Raw genomic sequence first — 20,017 nt, forward strand, 5'->3', positions numbered from 1 at the left:
AGTGGGATTGGCGAAAATACGGAGCCAACTATTATATATGAAGATAATGCAGCATGTGTTGCTCAAACAAAGGAAGGATATATCAAAAGCAATAGAACCAAACATATACCTCCGAATTTCTTCTCATACACTCAAGAGCTCGAGAAGAATAAAGAGATCGAAGTAAGATATGTTCGATCATGCGACAATACAGCCGACCTCTTCACAAAATCACTACCTACCTCGGTATTCACAAAACATGTCCATAACATTGGAATGCGCCATCAGAAGGATCTATGATTGCTCATTCAAGGAGGAGCTTACGTAGTTGTACTCTTTTTACTTTACTATGGTTTTTCCCATTGGGTTTTCCATGACTAGGTTTTTAACGAGGCGCTACGTAATACAAGATGGATGATCAAGGGGGAGTGTTATAAGATAAACATTGAAATGATCATCCACTCCTTTACCAACTCAAACACTATAATCATCTACTCATCAAGTACTATGATCACCCACTCATTTACCAAATTAAGCATCATTTTGTTATTGTATGTATTGTTGTTCACTATAAATATCATCACTCATCTCACTCTTTTGTATAACAAAATAAGAAGAAGAGTTTATAATCAAAGAGTCATTACATCTCATCTTTCTTCTCCCTCTTTTTAACAAATATTCTCTCTTGCATATTTATTGTATATCTTCTTTCTGCGGAGAGAAATTTTCGCCCTTATTTAAATGTCCCGACACTATAAAATCATAAGTTATTTTACAACATAAATATCGATTGTTAAAAAAAAAAAGACATAATGGAAAAGACAACATTAATACAAGTCTGACCTCCACAACGTTAACTCAACTCGGTGCTTAAGGGGCACTTTAGCCATTTGATCTCAAACTAATCTCAATAAGGGTCTAAATGATCCCCAACGGCTACATTAAATGAAAAATGGAAATTATCAATTATCTGATCGTTTTAATACTTTAAGAATAGGAAATTATGGGATCAATTATACTTGGAAAAAAGGGAAATAAGCAAAATCTATAAATAAACCCTAATCCTTCCCTAAAATCACTCGCACTTGTCTGATCTCTCTTCGTCACTCAAACTTGTCTTCTCTCTGTATTTGGCAGTAAACAAACAACAATGGATTCTTCTCCTTCTTCTTCGAGAAATAACAAGAAGGTCAATAAATTTTCCGTGAGAAAGCAAACCCTATTCAAGAAACCATCTACCAGTTTGTTGATGAGACAAGAGACGATTCTGAGAAAAGCTGGCGAGCTCTCCACTCTCTGCGATAACGAAATTTGCGTTATCCATTATGATCGTGTCGGTAACCTCGTGAAAACTTGGCCCGAAGATGAGTCCCAAGTCCAAGTCATAGCCGAAAGATATAGCAAACTCACCCACGAAGAGAAACAAAAGAAGAGCACCAATCTTTCTAAGTTCTGTAACAAGAAGATGCACGACGAGAAGAAGAGATTTCCAATTAAATTCTCACAGAAAGTCCAAGAACTCGAAGGTTCCTTGGTGAGTAAGTTACAGCTATTACAAGACATACTTCTTCGTGAGGATCAGAGCTTTATGTCAGAACAAAACACCACTTTTCTCCATTCTTCTTGTGGCTTCGCCTCAAAGGACTCATCTTCGTCTTCACAACTTGCTGTTCCTGATCATCAACAACAGACTGAAGCAACAAGTACCGAGCAAGACATGAGTCGTGGTGATGTTTATAACTCTGCCGCAGCAACTCATCAGAGTAAATATTCAATCTTTCTGTTTAACCATGAAAACGCTAGTTTTACTCAATTGCCTCACTCTGTCTCCTCAAGCCTTCAGCAAACCTATTACAACAATCTCAGTGACAACAGGGCTTTGCTTGGGGGACAAGGCTTCAACTTTGGCTTTGGCAACAACAATGTCAGTACTGCTTTACCTGAGGAGCAAGTTAACTTTGGATACTACAACAACAGTCTCAACTTTGGGTATGACTTCAACAATCTTTGTACATGATGTCATGTAGCATTGTGGTGAAGTTATTTCAGCCTCTTTTAGAGAGCCTCACTGACTCCACCATTCAATCCCTTATTGATATCACATCACATCTGCTTCATCTTTTTATTCTTCCACTGTTGTATTAATCGTTTTTGCTTATATGATTCTTATTCTTCGTTTATATTCATATTCTTCATTCAAGTCCTTATTTTTGTTGATTTTTCTGTGATATATGATTTGACTAATCTCATTACCCCCACACAATATAATACTAACTTTTAGGATCACATCGAATTTTATTTTCATCCAACCAACAAGGCCTGCTCAGAAAAAAGATCTTCCCTGTTTAGTATTTCCCTTGAAAGATATTATTGATATTGTGTCTATAAAATAGCTCTTCTTACTCAAAGTCAAGCAACAGAATCATGCATCCTCATGTTTATACATATACTATTTCATTTGATATTTTCATACAAAGGCTTATCGTTATACTTAAACTCTTGATCTTTAGGATCTGGCTCCATAGTCACTTGAGTCTCATTTAAGGTGCTGAAAACAAGTTTGCGCAATAATGATTAAGCCATTCAGCTGCAGACCTCAGACCACGAAGCTCACCGAAGAGAAGATCTCTTGCCATCTGCCTTCTAACCGTAAACCTTTGTGATTCAAAATGGCAATCAGATGCTTCTAGTTCCTGCAATAGCACACACAGTATACATTTATCAAAACCTACATTTCAGTTCATTATGTGGCAGTTTCAGTGGACTTTCTATGGTACCTTGATGCAAACATTATGATCCTCAATTAATCTGTTGATATGAGCCAAGATGATCTTATGAGCCTCCAACTCTCTGCTCCTGTCTTTAAAGGGAAGCCGAGCTAGCCGGCCATCGTTTTGTTCAGCTTCTTTTGACAAATCATTTAGCTCTGAGAATATCATTACTATATACTGTTAATACTTTCAAGATCAGCCTCAAAAGAGAGTATCTAGTTTTGATCTGAGCACCTTGAGGAGAGGTACAAGAGAGAAGACGTGCAAATGCTCGGAGTGACTGAGGAATTCCTTTCCCTGTAGCTGATTTCACTTCCCTGAGATAGAGAGAGAACCAAAACTAGACTTAGATTACACTTAATCACATATGCAACAAGCATTAACACCTACTTGATTGTGAAAGTATCATAAGAAGAGTGAAAGATATTGATATCTTTGACACTTCTTGTGTAATGGGTTTGGAGAAGTCCCAGCTTCATGTTCCGAAGAGGGTCATCATTTGGTATATCCATTTGGATTTGAACCTAGTCAATCAATCAAATGACTATCAAGTTCAAGGTTGGTGAGTAGCCATCTTCAACTCAACATCTACACATCAATGTTGTTACAGTCATAATAGAGAAAGCAAACCTCGTCATGAGTGTTGTAAGGAAGTGTAAATCCAAAATCCAGCATGAGTGTAGCATTTGAGAATTCTCCATACCTAATGAGAACCTACACAGAGATCTTTGGTAAGCTTCAAAGCCTGTGAGTTTAACCAGTCACCAAATAACAGAAGACGAATCCCAAGAAAAGAAAATCGCTTTGTATTATAATCATACCTCGTCACCAGGACTGTAGTCACGATCTGCAGTGACCTGCAAAGTTTGAAAAATTCAAAATCATGCACTAGTTACAAACCCTATGGAGACAAGAAAAAGTAAACAGGGAATCAAGAAGCATGTATCTTACTAGATCGAAATTTTTAACTTAAAGAGAGTCTCCTAATGTAATCAAATGAGATATGGAGGTGACAGAGAATAGCAGGTAGGTGTGTGCATACACAGGAAGAAGAGAAGTCAAGAGTATTAACTAAACAGAAATGGGAAGTAAACCTCAGATAGTTGGTTGTCTTCATCAGTCAAAACGATCGATGCAGAAAGTCCATCATGGTTCATGAAATCTGCAAACGGAATCTGTTAAAATGGTCAGATCACCTTGAGAAGACCAAAAAGAAACGCAGAATCATGACTGAAGACACTACCAGTGATATGCCTCTCGAGGTTTCCCACGCACGTGATCCCACTGTCCAGAGCAACAAGTTATCCGTATCAGGTAAAAACAAAACAAAACAAAAGAATGCCAGTGACTCAGTGGTAACACATATAGTGGTTGAGTAAAATCAGAGACAGATATAGCACCAAATAGAATTAAATAATTTTCTCACCTAATGTGTATGCATACATGAAATTTTCCAGAGCTGGGCGTTCAATGGCTTTGGGAAGATGTTCCTTGAATGCCTATGAATAACCAAAAGTAATTTCACAACTCTTATTAACTAGGAAGAGACAAACAAAATTTAAACATGCAAATGTACCTTATTCACTACCAAATATAAATACACATGTATACTATGTACTCGGTGGATGCATTGCTAAGACACATGATGAACAGAAATTAATTATGTCCATAACATTTGCTAGTACCATGATTATATTTCATTCGTTTAACCACTATATGGGCGTGCCTTTGTAATGGTTTCATAAATTGTAATTTAATATACTAATCGAGGGACAAAATAAGGGAGTAGCCACAATGTTATATAAATAGAGGTGTGCAAAAGCAGACCCTTTCTCTATAAGAACATGGGGAAATCGAATTTGACACCAGAAACAAACACTTATCAGGATCACCAAAGGAAGCATACTTACTTGTGATACAAGTGAGAATTCCTTTTCTATCCGAGCTTTTTGTTTTACAGTTTCCTTGTGAACTGCGCTACAACGAATCATGCTGAACTCATTTTCATCCCAGAAGATCTACAGAGAAACCATTATTGTAAGTATTCTACTATTGGCCAAGACAAAGTTTTCAACACTCACAATAAGGAGTAGAGTGAAAAAACCCCACCGTGCTGTGCATATCTGAAAGCTGAGGAAGTCGGCTGATATAAGGGAACCATCGAGAGTTCTGATTCAGGAAACAATCATAAACTCTCAAGTCAAAGAAAAATTAAACACTCACATGAAAACGGAGACTTATATTAAAGATTACATCAACCCAAAAATGTTGATGGTAGCTTACTTGACCAGCGTTTATCTCGATCATAAGAAGAGCAGCAAGCTTTCCTATGTTTCCAACTTCATCAGTCAATGAAACGCTAATATCAGTTGGAAGCTCATCCGGAGTTATTTGCTGACAACATACATTATATATCAAAATGTATTAATCTTCAGAAACTCGTTTTAGATCACACAAAAAGAAGAAAAACTCATTTTCATAATATACCGCATTAAAAGGGACTTTCAGAATGCAGTCCCCAGCATGGATTACTTTTGAGGCAAACAAGGCCCTGCTCAGAAGTCAAATTATGTTAAAAACTGGTTAGTGTATTTGGCATTATAAACAAACCAAGATCATAACTTGTATAAGCAAACTAGTCGCAAAAGATTCAACGAGAGAGAGATATCACTGACCTTCCATGGGGGGATTTACCAATGGAAAGAGTGTTAGTTATCTTGGCTCCAGCAACTTGCTCTAACCAAGGTAAGAAGTCAATGCACTCCTTATCCAAAGCAGCCTAAACATATAATGACATCATTCATACATTAGTCAGCTTATCAATTCAAGAACTCAACACTTTCATCTTTCATTGAGAGAAAGAAGAACATAAAAGGTTTCATCTTTCATTTGCAATACAGTCTTAGTTCTACGTTACCCAATAGAAGAATTTCAGACAAGGAAACTAAAGCCTTGTCTGAAATTCTCCAAGAATATGCGAACAAGAAAAGAAAAAAAAACCTGAGCTTGAGACTCTGTGAGTGATTGTGCATTGAAGCTGAAACGCTTTGCTAAAGAAGAGGTGAAAGTGCGCCGTTGCTGGAAGACTAACAGCTTCACCGTCGGAGCGCACAATAACATCTCCTACCAAAGTCCCTTAATTCGTCGCGCGTGAGCAACCACCGCCTCGTATTGTATATCGACTGCAGCCAGAGTGGCGGTTGCGTTTACAGAGACGGTCCAATCCGGTTCAGTTTGGTTCAGGTTAATCAACCGGATAAGACACCCAATTTAGTTGTTATGATTTTACTATATCGGTTCGGTTAAGGTAGAATAACCAAGGACATGATTGTGGTTAATTAAACCTCACTATGCTAAGACACCTGCTGAAGTAGGTTGAAGATTAATACAATCAAGCGAAATAGCTTCTTGTAGCGTTATAAAGTTGTCAGCATTGTATACTAGAGGCATTATTAACACACTGGTAAATCCGTCCATGGCAGAAAAAAATTCACCATTTATTTGCTTACGTTTTTTCTATTTGGATCTTGCTAATAACGTTGAAAAAAAATATTGTAGTCTCATTTCTAACATCATCAGCTCCCTTAATCTCAATGCGTCTATTTGAAGAGACCTGAAACCGGTATTTCTCGCACACTATAACAATCAATTTCAACATTCTTTGTGCGTTCATGAAAGACAATGTTATGAACAATGTGTATTGCCGCAGTGTTATCACAGAAGAGCATAGTAGGTTTACTCAGAGAGAAACACAGTTCTTTGACAAAATTGGTGAACCACATCAAGTCATCTGTCACCACTGAAAGACTGCGATACTCGGCCTCTGTTGAACTCTTAGAAACAACCTGTTGCTTCTTCGACTTCCAAGCAACCAAGGATGTGTCAAGAAAAAATGCAAAAACCAGAAGTTGAACGTCAGCTATCTTGACAAAGTCAAGAACCCCAATCTGAATCAGCAAAAACTTGAATTTGAATCTCTGCCTTCAAAGAGTAAAATAAGCCTTTTCCTACTGTGCCTTTAATATAGTGAAGAACCTTGAGAACTCCACGAAGGTGACTTTCACGAGGCACATAGGAGAATTGACTCAGCTTATTGACCGCAAAGGTAATGTCTGTTCTAGTGATTTGAAGATACATCAGTCGGCCAACAAGACGCTTATAAGCTTCAGCATCAACGGATTCACCACCTGTGTCCTTGGACTATTTAATAGAAGGATCCATATGAGTAGTAGAAGGTTTGCAGCCAAGTAAGCCAGTTTCATCAAGCAAGTCTAAGGCATACTTGCGCTGACAAACATGAATACCTGCAGAAGATCGAGAGATCTCTAGACCAAGAAAATACTTCATAGGGCCAAGGTCACGAAGCTTGAAAGAGGACTTCTATTGCTCTTTTAATGTTTCTACTTCAGAATCAGTATTGCTGACGATAATAATATCATCAACATATACGATCACACATAAGAAAAGAGAGTCAATGATCTTGAGGAAACAAGTGTGATCAGAGAATGTCTGAGTGAATCCCAAGTGAGTCAAGGTAGTAGAGAATTTTAAGAACCATTGACGAGATGCTTGCTTGAGTCCGTAAAGTGATTTCAGAAGTTTACAGACTGCATTAGGAGGCAGACTGTCCCCCTTTCGATCAACATATCCTGGAGGAAGCTTCATGTATATCTCTTCATCTAACTCCCCATTAAGGAAATCATTTGATATGTCGAGTTAATGCAGAGAAAAACCATGAATAGCTGAAAGTGGCAGGAGAAGTTTAACTGTAGTAAGCTTGTCTACGGGTGAGAATGTTTCATGATAATCGATCCCTTCTTGTTGAGTATACCCTTTCGCTACAAGACGGGCTTTATAACGCTCAATGCTTCCATCTGCGTTAAACTTGACTTTGAAGATCCATTTACAGCCGATAGGAGTCTTGTCTTCAGGTAGAGTACAGATCTTCCATGTCTATGTTCCTTCCAAAACATTAATCTCTTCATCCGTTGGATCATCCCAAACCAGAAGTTTCTTTGCTTCAGCATAGGTTTTTGGTTCTTTGAATTTATCAATAGCAACAAGGAAAGAAATATGGAGAGGGGACAATTTGGCATATGAAAGAACATAAGAGATTTCATGGATTGTAGAAGATCCTATTGAGTTACAATAGTAATTCTGAAGATAAGCTGGGTTCTTTGATTTCATGTGTGATGTTGTAACAAATGGTTTAACATAATCCATGATAGAATTTGCAGGAGGTAAAATCTCTATAGATGATGGAGGAGAAGAATTCTCGACACCATCAGAGGGATTGGATATCACAGGAGACGCAAAAGATATATTTAGAAAGAAATTATGAAAGGTGGAGGAAGGGTTAGATTTGGCAAATGGATACAAATCCTCATGAAGATAATGTGTCTTGAGATCAAGATGAAATAGTTTTCAAGGTCCAAAAGATTGTAACCTTTGAAATCCGAGGGATAACCAAGGAAGACACAAGCACGTGATCTAGGATTGAATTTATGTCTGCATTTGGGCGATGTAGAAGCATAACGACCAAACGATTTAAGGTAAACAAATCCTAGTTTGAAGGGAGACCACAACCTTGAATTAGACCAAAAGTAGTTCCGACAGGTTGAGACAGTTGTATTATTAAAAAGTGAGCGGTATAGTTAGTACTTAGATTTTAATAAACTTAGAGACATTAAAACTCATTCATAATTTGAAGGCATGAAATAAAAACCATTGAATTTTGATAATGGCACTTGTTTAAATCATCACCATATTTCATTGATTTTTCCGATATACTTAGATGATAATTGATGTCTGGAAATGTTGATAACAAAAAATGTGTGGAAAATAATTTTCCCACGTTCATAAAGTAGTTACAACTTAATTTCGTATATTGATGCTTTAAATGTTAGTTTAAGTAGTTCAATTAGTTGAAATTTTAATTTTCCACGTTGTAACTTAATTGTGTATTTAAGCGCTTATATTTGATATGTATGGTCAGGGCCGGTCATGTGTAAAACCTAATGAAATATTGGGCCTTTAAAAATTTTGAAATTTTATATATATATATATAAGCTCCCGAATTTGTAAAAGGAAAAAAAATTTAAACCTCTAAATTATTAAAATATTTATTAAATCGTATAAGGCCTACAAAATTTCGGGACCGGTTTCGTGTATGGTTCGAACTTAACTGTATTCTGACATGCTTTAAAAGATTTACTAGATATTGACCCGCCCTCAAGAGGGCAGGTATATGCTTTTGTTAAAAAGTTTTTGCTTAACAAAATTAAATATGTTTTTGTGTTTGTGTGATAAATTTTTTTACATCTTATAATGATATTTTTGTATGATATAAATTTAATAGAATGAAAATATAATTTTTGTATGTTTTTAAAATAAATCAAATTTCATAAGTATGTATTTGTGTTCTATATAGTATGTTATTTTTTTTTTGACATCTATATTATGTTTTTTGTAGTTTCAAATATGATTACAGTTTTAATTTTAAAATATTTTATTTCAAAACTTTAGTAGGTGTTTTATTAAAAGATATAGCAAATTTTTAAAATTGTTTGATAATAATGTAGATTATTAATATATAACTAAGTTAAGATTTACAAAATAATTTTCATTGTCATTGTAATATAATTGTGTTTAAAATTGAGGCCCATGACCCAAATTAGTAAAGATATTCAGACCACAAATAGATAAGATAAAAAATAAAAACCAGTCTAGCAAGATTGAGCTAGAAAATATCGTGTCTCTCTCCCTCTTTCTATTACAACTCTGTGAAGTTCTTGTCTCAGCTAATCGATCTGTTAAATATATGCCCAGATCAGCTCATGTACATGTTTAATCAGTTGTTTTAAAGTTAGATTATATATATTTTGTCGCATGCAATCTTATTTTGAGTTTGAATCTGATAATTTTATTTTGACGGGAAAGTCAGATATGACAAACCTCTGTTTCTTCCGATGACAGATCTTAGTGAAGCTGATCTCAATAGAGATTATATACATGTCTGAAGTATATTTGAGCGTCAGAGAGAGAGAGAGAAACTAAACTAATGGAAGAGACAATGAAGAATAAGAAGAAGAACGATGGTTCCAAAAAGAAGGAGCGTCATATTGTCACTTGGTCTCAAGAGGTCTCGCTCTCTATATATTTATGAACCTCTGTTTGATTGCCAGTCAAATTTGTCTCCCAAAAAAAACTCAAATTTGATTGTTTGGATTGAAAGTTAGTTTTTTCGAGCTAATATATAGGTTTTGAATTGGTTTGATGCTTATGCGGTTTTGTTTTAATGTGTAGTTTGGAAGATGCCTAGGTATGATGATCGCTACGGGAACACTCGTCTTTACGTTGGACACGTATCATCCAGAACTCGTACCAGAGACCTTGAACGCCTTTTCAACAGATATGGAAGGTAACTGAGTTTCTTCTCGTTCTACCAAACTGATTATGTTGATATCTGTAGTGTCTTTTTCTTTGTACACCTCTCTTCTCTTCTTCTAATCCCCATTTCTTTTTTTTCCAGAGCACAACTAATCTCTCTTGGTTTCTCACTTACTTACTCTGAATTTTTGAATTAGCTTAGATCCCTAAAGTCGATATCTTTGGATCAGTTTCCAAATGGATAATCATTCTTTGCCGCTGTTAAATCTAGCAACACCGGACTTGCGTTTTCATCTTTGGCAGCTGGAGGAGGAGGCAAACCTGATGCTGCGTTGGTCATGGATTGGTCTGTTGAAGAGCATTATGTATTAGAGAACGGCCTTGCAAAGTAGGTATCTTCTTTCTTATGTTCTTCTTCAACGTTTTGTGTGTTTTGGATATTTCCTTCCATTTGCTATTCTTTAATCTTCAAATGCAATGTTTATTGTAAAGTCTTTAGCTTTTTCGTACTATGATCCAATTTTTCTAAAACAAAAATTTAAATGGGGAGTTGTTTTATGAGAAGTATGTTCCTTAGGAAATATAAACTATTGCTTTTGTGCTTCCATGAAATGTAAAAACAATGCATATTTGCTATCTATCGACTTGGGACCATTATCCATTTGGCTTGTAGGTTGTTTGAACATGTGCATAGTCAGTAGGTTATTGCTTTGTTTGTTTCCATGCATGACATCTTTATTTTTCTGGATGCAGATTGAAAGATGAACCCAAAATTTCAAAGTATGTAAAGATCGTTGCTGCTCTTCCAGAGAAAACTGTAAGGGATGTAGCTATGAGGTGCAGTTGGATGACGGTAAGTTTCTTAATGCTCTTATGGTGTAGGTTATGTTTCCTTGAGCTGTCTGCATAGTTCATGTGCTTTTGTTAATGTGATGCATAATTTATCACTCTAAGAGTCTAGACTTCTACCAACGATATGATTACTGCTACAAAACTACTTAGCTATAGTTTGTTGTCGTGTAAACACTTCCGTATTGTGTGCTTAGTTTTATTAATACACTGTATATGATCGAACAGTTTCTGAGATGTGTTTTGTCCATAGGAGGATGATATTCTTCGAAAGCAAATCACTTTACATGGAACTGAAAAGTTTATTTTTTTCTGTATCTTCTTCAATCTCTCTGATGGTAAATATATATTTCAGGCTTCTGCACTTATAAAAAGTATTAGTTCAGCTCCGACATTGACGAAACTCACACAAAGTGCATCCAGAAACAGCTTTTAGCATTGGAATAACATGTAAGTCTCTAAACCGCCTGTAGCTAGCACTTAGAAGTCATGAATGGAATATAGATTAGAACACAAGCAGCTGCCTATCGGTTAGAAGTAAGGAATGAAATCTGAATGTTGCTTTCTGGTATGTCTGTTGCGTGCTTCCAAAGACTGTATGAATCTTTCTGTTGTTTACTTGACTGCATGTTGTGTGCTTGTATTTAGTTTAACTAAGACAATGTCGTTTATTTGTATGTGTGTTGTGTGCTTTTGTTTGTATCAATACTATTAAAGAGATAAATAAAAAACTTCCAACGTTTGCAAGTTAACTAAATTGTTTGAAAACAATACAAATAAGTTTAAATAAGTTAAAAAACACAGCAAACTAAACATTAAATTTAGAGATTCTGAAAAATCTCTTTAAAAACAACATTCTTTGTTTCACGCTTAGGCTTTCCTTGATCATCAACAACCAAAATCTTCAATCTTTTTTCTGATGTAACTCTGGAAACAGCCACATATAGTTGTCCATGAGAGAAGACATCTCTTGGTAGATACAAACCAACATGGGAAAGGGATTAACCTTGACTCTTATTAATTGTAATAGCAAATGCAACTGCAATAGGCAGCTGCCTCCTCCTCATCTTGAAAGGCAACTTCTTATCAGAAGGTGTAATAGAAAGTCTAGGAATGACCACAGTTTTTCCCACCTTTTCTCCTGTGATCACTTTCGCCTTCACCAATAAATCATCCATCTATGTAATCTGGAGTCTTGTGCCATTCATCAGTCCGTTTGTATGATCAATGTTTCTGAGCAACATCACCGGACATCCCACTTTCAAGCGAAGACTGTGATTTGGCAGACCAGAAACCTTTATGGTGTTTAAGAAATCGGGAGTTAGAGCCTGGTCATTTCTAGAAAATCTATCAGAAGCATCAATCGAGTCAGATCTTAAGTAAATCCTTTCTTCTCCTGCATTTTACAAACTCAAAAATTAAACAATATTCAAAAACACTGTCAATAACCTGAAATAATTTGTCCTTATAAATAGTATAACCTGGTAGTTTATCAAGCATGTGCTGGTTAATCCTATTGACATCTTCATTGGTGGGACATAGAATTGCCCTTTCTTGGAAAAACTTTGGCTCTTTATTCTGTTGTAAGGAAACAACATCTCCATACACTGCTTTGCTAATTGATTCTATGGGATCATCTACATCAGTAATAAGAAACTCCTCTGGAATATTGATTACAGCTTCTCCATCATTATCTCCTCCAAGTTTTCCATCTCCAACATCTAAAATCCACTCTGAGAATTCCTTTAATTCCTTAGCATCATCAGCAGACAGGTTTTCAGAAAGTAGCCTCATATTCTTGGTTAGCTTCATCACTTTGACATGCCTCCATAAATATGACGCATTAAGAGACTCCATAACAATCTCTGGTCGTCCAGCACCATGTATGACAGGCAAAACTTGTCTAAAATCACCTCCAAATACAACCACTTTCCCAGAAAAAGGCATGCTGTCCTTGTTCCCCATAATGTCTTTCATACTTCTATCCAAAGACTCAAAACAATGCCTGCTCATCATTGGTGCTTCATCCCAAATGATTAGAGATGCTGCTTTCACCAAGTCAGCTTGATCACTTCCTGGAATAGGCGTGCAAGTAGAATACTCATCTGGGTTTATTGGTATTCCAAACCTAGAATGTGCTGCCCTTCCTCCTTGTAGCAATAGAGAAGCAATCCCACTTGATGCAGTGTTCAAACATATTTCTCCCTTGAATCTAATAGTTGCAGACAACAATTTCCAGAGGAAGGTTTTACCAGTTCCACCAAATCCATAAACAAAGAACACACCCCCTTTTTTATTTAAGACTGCATCAACAATCTCATCATACATTTTCCTCTGTTCCTCTGTTAGTTTAACAATGTCTCTGTCAAGCTCAGCTTTCATCTTCTCCCTATCATAACTCAGCTCATCTGAAATCAAAACATTGTCATTCCCACCAATACTTGGATCTGGCTTTGGCATATTCTCCCATTGATCTAAAGAAAACCCATTGCTCTTTAAAATCTTCTCAATCTCAAGAAGAGCAAACTGTTTTTTTTCATGGACATTTAAACAGAGATCTGCAAAAAAAAAAAGTAAATTAATAAACGCTTTCAACTTTTATTTTTTCAGAAGATGATATAAAAAATAGAATTATAATTTACCTGGCCTTTTAAGTAACTTTCTCCGTGTATACTCAATGTCATCACATAGAACCTCCCATGTATTGTCCCAAACAACATCTGGTTCTGACAAACTACCAGACATGAGCATCATAACAAAAGTATGACGCAAATGTGAAGCTGATTCTGTGAAACTCGTCCTCAAAATGTCATCAATATACTCTTGATCATCGTCTAGTAAGCCCCTTGCAAAACACGCCGCCTTATACGTAGGATAAACAACATTGTTAAATGTTCGCATGTCATCATCACATCTTGGACCTCTAACTATGTTTATCAGAACACGCAAATAGAAAGCTTGCTCAATCTTCCTTGGGGCATAGTTGATCCTACCAATACAGAATCCTCTCTTTCTGTCGTGGAAATTTTTCTCTTTCTTATTCCAAGTGAACATTGTTGGAATTTCAGCCAGAGTGAGTCTTCTGGCAACTGCACTAACCTTATTCAGTTTAAACCATCCAGTGAACATAGTATCTTCTATAAGCTCGCGATTGGTCACTTCCTCATAAGTGTCATCATCTTTGAAAATTATGATCTGTTTTCCTGGTAGGTGTCACTGCATTCGTTCAACAGGTACCGACCGATAGTGAATAGGGAATCTTAAAATCCTCCACGCCCCTTCACATGCTGAAACATATCTAAAATAATAATAATCAAAATTAGTATTGTACCTGTTCTGATTCTGAAAAAAAAAAATTAAAGTAAGAGCAAAACAAATTTTACCTGCAGTTGAAGAAGTTTTTGATCTCGTTTTTCTTATCAACTACAGTAGTTCCATCGTTTGACTTCTTTCCTTTCGCTCCTCTTTTGTCTGGTGGCTCAACAGTAACAGTACAACGATCCGCGCCTTTATTAATATACTTAAATAAGTATTTAATAGAACCAGTTTGATTACACCATTCCACATTAATATGAGCTTGATAACGCACAGATAATTTCTTGTTATAGGGCACCACATATCTGTTATCACATTTGAAGCCATTTTTCTCTACAAAGCAACCAGTCTGTTCACGCCGTCTATAAACTGGAAAACCTTCTCGGTTCACTGAAGTTGTTTCCACAAAATCTTTAGGATAAAGCTTTGAACATTTACCATTTTCCATGCATGGCGAATTCCAGTTTACTGCTCCACAAGGACCATGAATCATCATATCTTTTACTACATCAAACAACTCTGGTTCCTTTTCCTTATCTGATATTTCTGCTGAGATAATCTTATCAATGTCTTCTGGTTTAGGGAATTTACAGCTAGGATGCATGAAGAGTAGAATATGAGCATGTGGCAGACCACGTTTCTGAAACTCAATTATGTACATGGCTGCATTAGAAAGAGAAAGACATTAATAATCACAGTTAAAACAATATTATATCAGATGAAAACAACCTTTTAAGAAAACTCACATGCAACTGTCTTTCCAAGTATTTTTTTTTCTGTTAAATCACTCATAAGACTATCCAGTTTCATCTTAAAAATCCGACATATAATTTCGGGTCTGTCGTCCGGACTGAGTTTGCGTGGTTGCACATACCTAGTGATTTCAGGCCACTTAGGATTGCATGTGAAAGTTATAAACAGATCGGGAAACCCAAAATATTTGCATATCGCCATTGCATCCAAATACATATTCTTCATGTATCTTGGCCCTCCAACGAAAGTGGATGGTAGCAAATAGCGGCTTCCTTGCTCACTCATATCTATTTTCCCATCGTTTTCAGACTGCTGAATAGAATCAAAGCTATCTGATCTAAGGATTTTCTGGTTCATCCTCAAAAAGCACAGCCGGTTAGCTTCTATGGTTGTATAACCATCAACCAAAAACTGTTGGAATAGCCTCTTAGAGTGCAGAAGTGTATGACATTCTTCATCTCTTTCCTGAATCCGATATGCATACCACTGTCTCATACTAATATTTTTCCTCTTCAGTAGAGCTGTAGCCTCTGTTGCTCTTTTTTCAATCCCAAGTCTGAACCCATCTTCGCCATATGTGAAGATAAGAGGATACTGTAGAGCCAAATAGGAAGGATGTATTTCACTTATCCGTTTAAGCCATCCTGTTTGCTTCTCTTGAAGAACAATATCTCTTCTATCCATTTCCAAATTGAAATCTCCAGGAATTAGCGCAGCAACTTCAGATGCAGTAGGAATATCATATGTCCTCCCGTCTTTCTCTCGACTGCTAACAATCCGCATATGAAAAGTAGTCTCGGGGTTTAACTTGAATCTATCTCTGGCGGATCTGAATTGATGCACATATGGATTTACTTGGTTTAACATCTCAACTATCATCTCAATGACTTTTTTCCTCAGACTCTCTTTTTTTGCCTTATCAGCCTTTTTTTTGTATTTCCTGCATCAAAAGTAAGATGTTTTACATTAAGAATATCAAGTAATATGCAGGTCATAATATATTATGCGTTGATTGTTATTAATGAGTTGAAAATACCCAATAATGGAAGCTCTTCTGTCAATTTCGTGTTCAGTGTCAACAATGTAGAGTTGAGAAAACTTTGCTTCTTCTCCTGCTGGTGGCTTTAAACTACCCATTAAATGATAGTTTTCTCCCTGAAGTTGAAACATCTGTGGTCCACGTCCTTTAGGAAGACATCTATCCACTTTACCCCCAAGAGAGGTAAAAGAAAAAACCATATTAAGCTGCCTGATATTTTCCCTAAAATATTTGCTGATCTCATCATCATCATGTAACAATCTTTTCAAGATCTCTGGTGATTCCTTTAGTAATGGTAACTGAACTTGACCTTGTCCACAACATAGAGAAAATTTTGGTTTCTTGGTCTTGTTTCTCTTTTCAATGCGTTCACCATACCACATTTTCGCCCCACAGTAGTCACATTTGTAAGTAGGATCTCCCTCATCTAAGTACTCTATAAGAAATTTATAAATTCAGATGGTTAAGAAAAAAAAATACAATAGATATTGAGTTACAAATATGAAAAGTGTTTATTACCTGTATTATTTAGTTTAGGCAGAGGTATAGTAGATGAAGATTGACCTCCCTCAAACATGGTTTTAAATATATCGGCTATAGTCAAAATCCTAGCCCTTTGTTCATCTAGTACAGGTCTTGTATCAGATACTTCTTCAATGTTATCAGATTCTACTTCATGTGAATCACTATCTTCACTACTAACATCATAGCTCTGATCACTATAATCTTCACCTTCATCTGTATATATAAAGTGTTATAAAATTTGTGGCTGTGAATGAAAAAAAAATATATAATTATGCCTACCAGAGAAATTGTGGTAAATAGATGATTCTAAGTCCTCTTCTCCTTCTGACTCGTTGACTTGAGATGTTGACCACATTTTCTCACTATGTTGCTGCGCACTGTCTGAATTAGAGAAGGCTGGTAAAAGATTCCTAGGCTGAATGTTGAGACATTGACTTCTTCTTGATATGATGTTTGATATCCGAGCACTGTCATTGTTATAATCTCCTCCTCACAATCACAAAATAACCAATAACCATGTTAGTTATTAAATAGATAAGTGGTCAAAATCTGTAAAAGCATTATAATCGATCCACTTACCATTTGATCGTATCCCCTTAGAACATTGAGGCTGCTTTCCTTTAGCTTTGTCTGTAGGGACATCAACAATACAATAGAAGCATGAATTTGAGGATATATCACCTCACTGACTATAATACAGAAAAACAGTAACAAATAACAATGACATGGGTAAAGAAAAAGCACCATAGTATTGATTTCCTGAACCAAAGTAGGTTGATGGTTGAGTAAAATGCTGACAACCCCCTGAACTTGGTAAACTCGGATTTAAATTAGAAACATCTCTCAACACTGGTCTAAAGGAAGTATTGGATTCGGTTCCATCAATTAATTTAGAATCTGATGGAGTTTGACATGTAGGTTGATGATTTTTTTTCCTCTTCCTTGTGTTGTCTTCTTTGTTCTTCATGTTTGTTGTAAGGGTAACTGCATTTGGAGATGTTAGTTTTCTATGGCTGTGTTTTCATTGAACATCGCTGTTCTATAATTTTTAACGGGTTGCGATACAATAAACGTGGGTTTGGTAAAAAAATTCCCTTATTATTGGATAATTAAATTAGTTTAATACATTTTAGCTTCCTGTATATAAGAAGATAGCAATAACGTTTGTGAAACCACTTAAAATATTTATTTGTCGTCATATTTTTAGTTGGGCCGAATTTATCACACAATTTTCATACTGATTACATTCTTATTAGGAAATTTAATAAAATGAAGTGATTGACACATTCAAATATCAAAGTAGGGAGTAAACTCTCTCACAATTCTTGCCTAATAATAAGGCGGATATCAAGGGTAATAAAATATTTCCTACTGGATATTAATTATGTTAGTCAAGGGTGTAATCTGAGCGGATTCTTTTCAATATGAATCTCAAAATTACTAATCAAGTATTTTCCTATAATAAAATTTAAGTTTCAACTGTAAGTACATTAAAAAAATTGAAAAGAATCTAGCAAAGTAATTCAAATCCTGGAAATCTTTATTACAAATCAAAGTTTTAAAAACTGAAAAAATATGCAAATAAGCACTTATTTGAAAACATAAACAGAAAAAGAAAACAAAAACAGAAAACAAACGTGAACCACTTTGGTTTCTTCATTAGCCACTTTTCTTGGAGCTTGAGTTCTCTTTAGTGGTTTTTTCTTTCTTCACAAATACTCTAGCGCACTGCTTCTTTGTTGTAGAACTTATGTCAGGCTCATCTTCATTGGATTGGCCATGTTTGCGTTTAGATGATGGGGTTACCACAGTGTCTTCGTTTACCTGACTTTCCATAAGTAAAAGTTCACCCTATACAAAAAATTTACATATTAATATGGTGCAGTAATATAAATTCAGAGATTAATCTATAAATCTGAAAATACTAAACCATACCTGTGAACAACTTAAATTAGTAGTTCCAACATCAGATTGAGTCCAGGACTCAGTGGATATACCACCAGTCAGTAGCATACTTAGATCTCTCCATACTTTACCAACTTTATACATCCCACCTTTGCTAGCAATATTCTTACTCTCAATGTGAACACCAAACATGAAAGTCTTTCCAACCAAAGTAGTAATGGCCTCAGGAAAAGAGTCAATATCTTTTAGCTGTAATATTCATCTTATGTTAAGAGTAGTATATTGTGAAAGTATATAATGAAGTTGTGAAATACAGGTGATCACCTCATCAAATGAACCGTTGAGCAAGGCAGCAGCACTATCAGGAACAACTCCGATTGCAATCCAGTCAAGTAACATAAAGTAAGCTTCTCCAGTACCATCTTTCACCCATACATGAATTATGAACCTGTATCACATATTTAAAATTAGCAACTTATGAACTTACAATATACAGAACAAAAAGCATCAAACAAATGTATTACTTTGGCAAAACTTGAGTGACTTTATCATCGCACTTTTCACAAAACCACAGATGAGTTGTTATCTCATTTCCCTTCACCATTTGAACTTTTGTTGAAATCTTGAAGACCCTTTTCTGGCAAACTTTGCATCCAAAATAGTACCATCCCCAATTTTTTTCAATTGCATAAATTGTGGCAATGATTCTGCATTGCTCAATCTACAAGATCAAAAGTAAATGGTTGTCTTTTAAGCATTCATATTGTTAGAATTAACTTTGCATCAAAGAAACTAAGCTTGGTTAGTTTAACTCTATTTCTCATCATACATTAATAGTGATAACCATACTTTGCATTCATACTGATAACCATACGGCCACTGATCCAACTATTACCTGAGTTTATTGAAGTAGCTCTGCAATGTCTCTGATTGGGTATGGCATCCATTTATCGCGTCTAATCTCCCTTTCAAGCTTGTCTTGTTGGGATTCAACCAACGTCATAGCATTGGATGCCACATCCCTATTAATGTCATCCCAAGTTATTTCAATAAACAGAACAATAGCTTCTCATTTGATGAAAACTCTAAATACCTTTTCAAAAACGCCTCAGTCTCCATTATTGGTGGGTTGAAAAAGATTTGAGAAGCATCATATGAGTTTGAAATTTGAATCTCATCTGATATTAATAACCAAACAAACAATTTTGACACATTAATAACAAAACTAAACAAATATAGTCTACAAATATATCTCAGTATGATATGATAGGTGATAATAGAGGATTACATCTATAGGTCCCGACTTTCACAAAACGTAAGAGACAGATAACAGTATCTCCACCAGCTGCGTTGCAATTAGCTTCAATGCTTTCAGCAAACTTCCCCCATAGACAGCAAGCAATCCTATGGCCACTGTCAATATAAAAATGTCAAGTTAGTTATAGTAAAAATGATATAAGGAAAAAACAATAGGGATGACTTACTCAAGGTC

General features: G+C 35.7%; 3 protein-coding genes and 1 pseudogene across 3 annotated transcripts in view; 1 reads left to right on the forward strand and 3 right to left on the reverse strand.

Moving 5' to 3' along the window:
* Positions 1 to 1,129: 1,129 nt before the first annotated feature.
* LOC106312376 (agamous-like MADS-box protein AGL93) lies at positions 1,130 to 2,006 on the forward strand. The gene is made up of 2 exons (XM_013749875.1): positions 1,130 to 1,742; positions 1,855 to 2,006. The coding sequence occupies exons 1-2, from the start codon at positions 1,130 to 1,132 to the stop codon at positions 2,004 to 2,006; spliced, it is 765 nt and encodes a 254-aa protein (XP_013605329.1).
* Positions 2,007 to 2,406: 400 nt separating this feature from the next.
* Positions 2,407 to 5,921, reverse strand: LOC106312374 (ribulose-1,5 bisphosphate carboxylase/oxygenase large subunit N-methyltransferase, chloroplastic-like). Its single transcript, XM_013749872.1, has 15 exons — positions 5,751 to 5,921; positions 5,426 to 5,529; positions 5,238 to 5,301; positions 5,034 to 5,144; positions 4,860 to 4,919; positions 4,661 to 4,768; positions 4,177 to 4,249; positions 3,994 to 4,034; positions 3,845 to 3,925; positions 3,572 to 3,607; positions 3,381 to 3,464; positions 3,141 to 3,274; positions 2,985 to 3,067; positions 2,757 to 2,905; positions 2,407 to 2,672 (listed from the first exon to the last, which is right to left on the reverse strand). The coding sequence occupies exons 1-15, from the start codon at positions 5,868 to 5,870 to the stop codon at positions 2,520 to 2,522; spliced, it is 1,401 nt and encodes a 466-aa protein (XP_013605326.1). The 5' UTR covers positions 5,871 to 5,921; the 3' UTR covers positions 2,407 to 2,519.
* Positions 5,922 to 11,809: 5,888 nt separating this feature from the next.
* Positions 11,810 to 16,478, reverse strand: LOC106311464 (annotated as a pseudogene).
* A 2,948-nt stretch (positions 16,479 to 19,426) lies between these two features.
* Positions 19,427 to 20,017, reverse strand: part of LOC106309136 — a 1,406-nt gene continuing 815 nt past the window's right edge. The window contains exons 4-6 of the mRNA XM_013746203.1: positions 19,814 to 19,938; positions 19,619 to 19,703; positions 19,427 to 19,547 (exon numbers count right to left, since the gene is read on the reverse strand). Coding sequence (XP_013601657.1) covers positions 19,427 to 19,547; positions 19,619 to 19,703; positions 19,814 to 19,938 — 331 coding nt within the window. The remainder of the gene's footprint in view (positions 19,548 to 19,618; positions 19,704 to 19,813; positions 19,939 to 20,017) is intronic.

This window comes from Brassica oleracea, chromosome C8 (genome assembly GCF_000695525.1).
Source record: "Brassica oleracea var. oleracea cultivar TO1000 chromosome C8, BOL, whole genome shotgun sequence".
Classification (NCBI taxonomy): Eukaryota; Viridiplantae; Streptophyta; class Magnoliopsida; order Brassicales; family Brassicaceae; genus Brassica; species Brassica oleracea.

Bases quoted from the DNA above. Each gene is read 5' to 3' on its own strand.
- LOC106312374 (XM_013749872.1), bottom strand. From the start codon at position 5,870: ATGTTATTGTGCGCTCCGACGGTGAAGCTGTTAGTCTTCCAGCAACGG. The intron at 4,920-5,033 runs GTAAGCTACCAT...TTCCTGAATCAG, and splicing joins TCGAGATAAACGCTGGTCAA to AACTCTCGATGGTTCCCTTA. The intron at 4,250-4,660 runs GTAAGTATGCTT...GGTTATTCATAG, and splicing joins AATTCTCACTTGTATCACAA to GCATTCAAGGAACATCTTCC.
- LOC106312376 (XM_013749875.1), top strand. From the start codon at position 1,130: ATGGATTCTTCTCCTTCTTCTTCGAGAAATAACAAGAAGGTCAATAAA. The intron at 1,743-1,854 runs GTAAATATTCAA...CAGTGACAACAG, and splicing joins TGCCGCAGCAACTCATCAGA to GGCTTTGCTTGGGGGACAAG.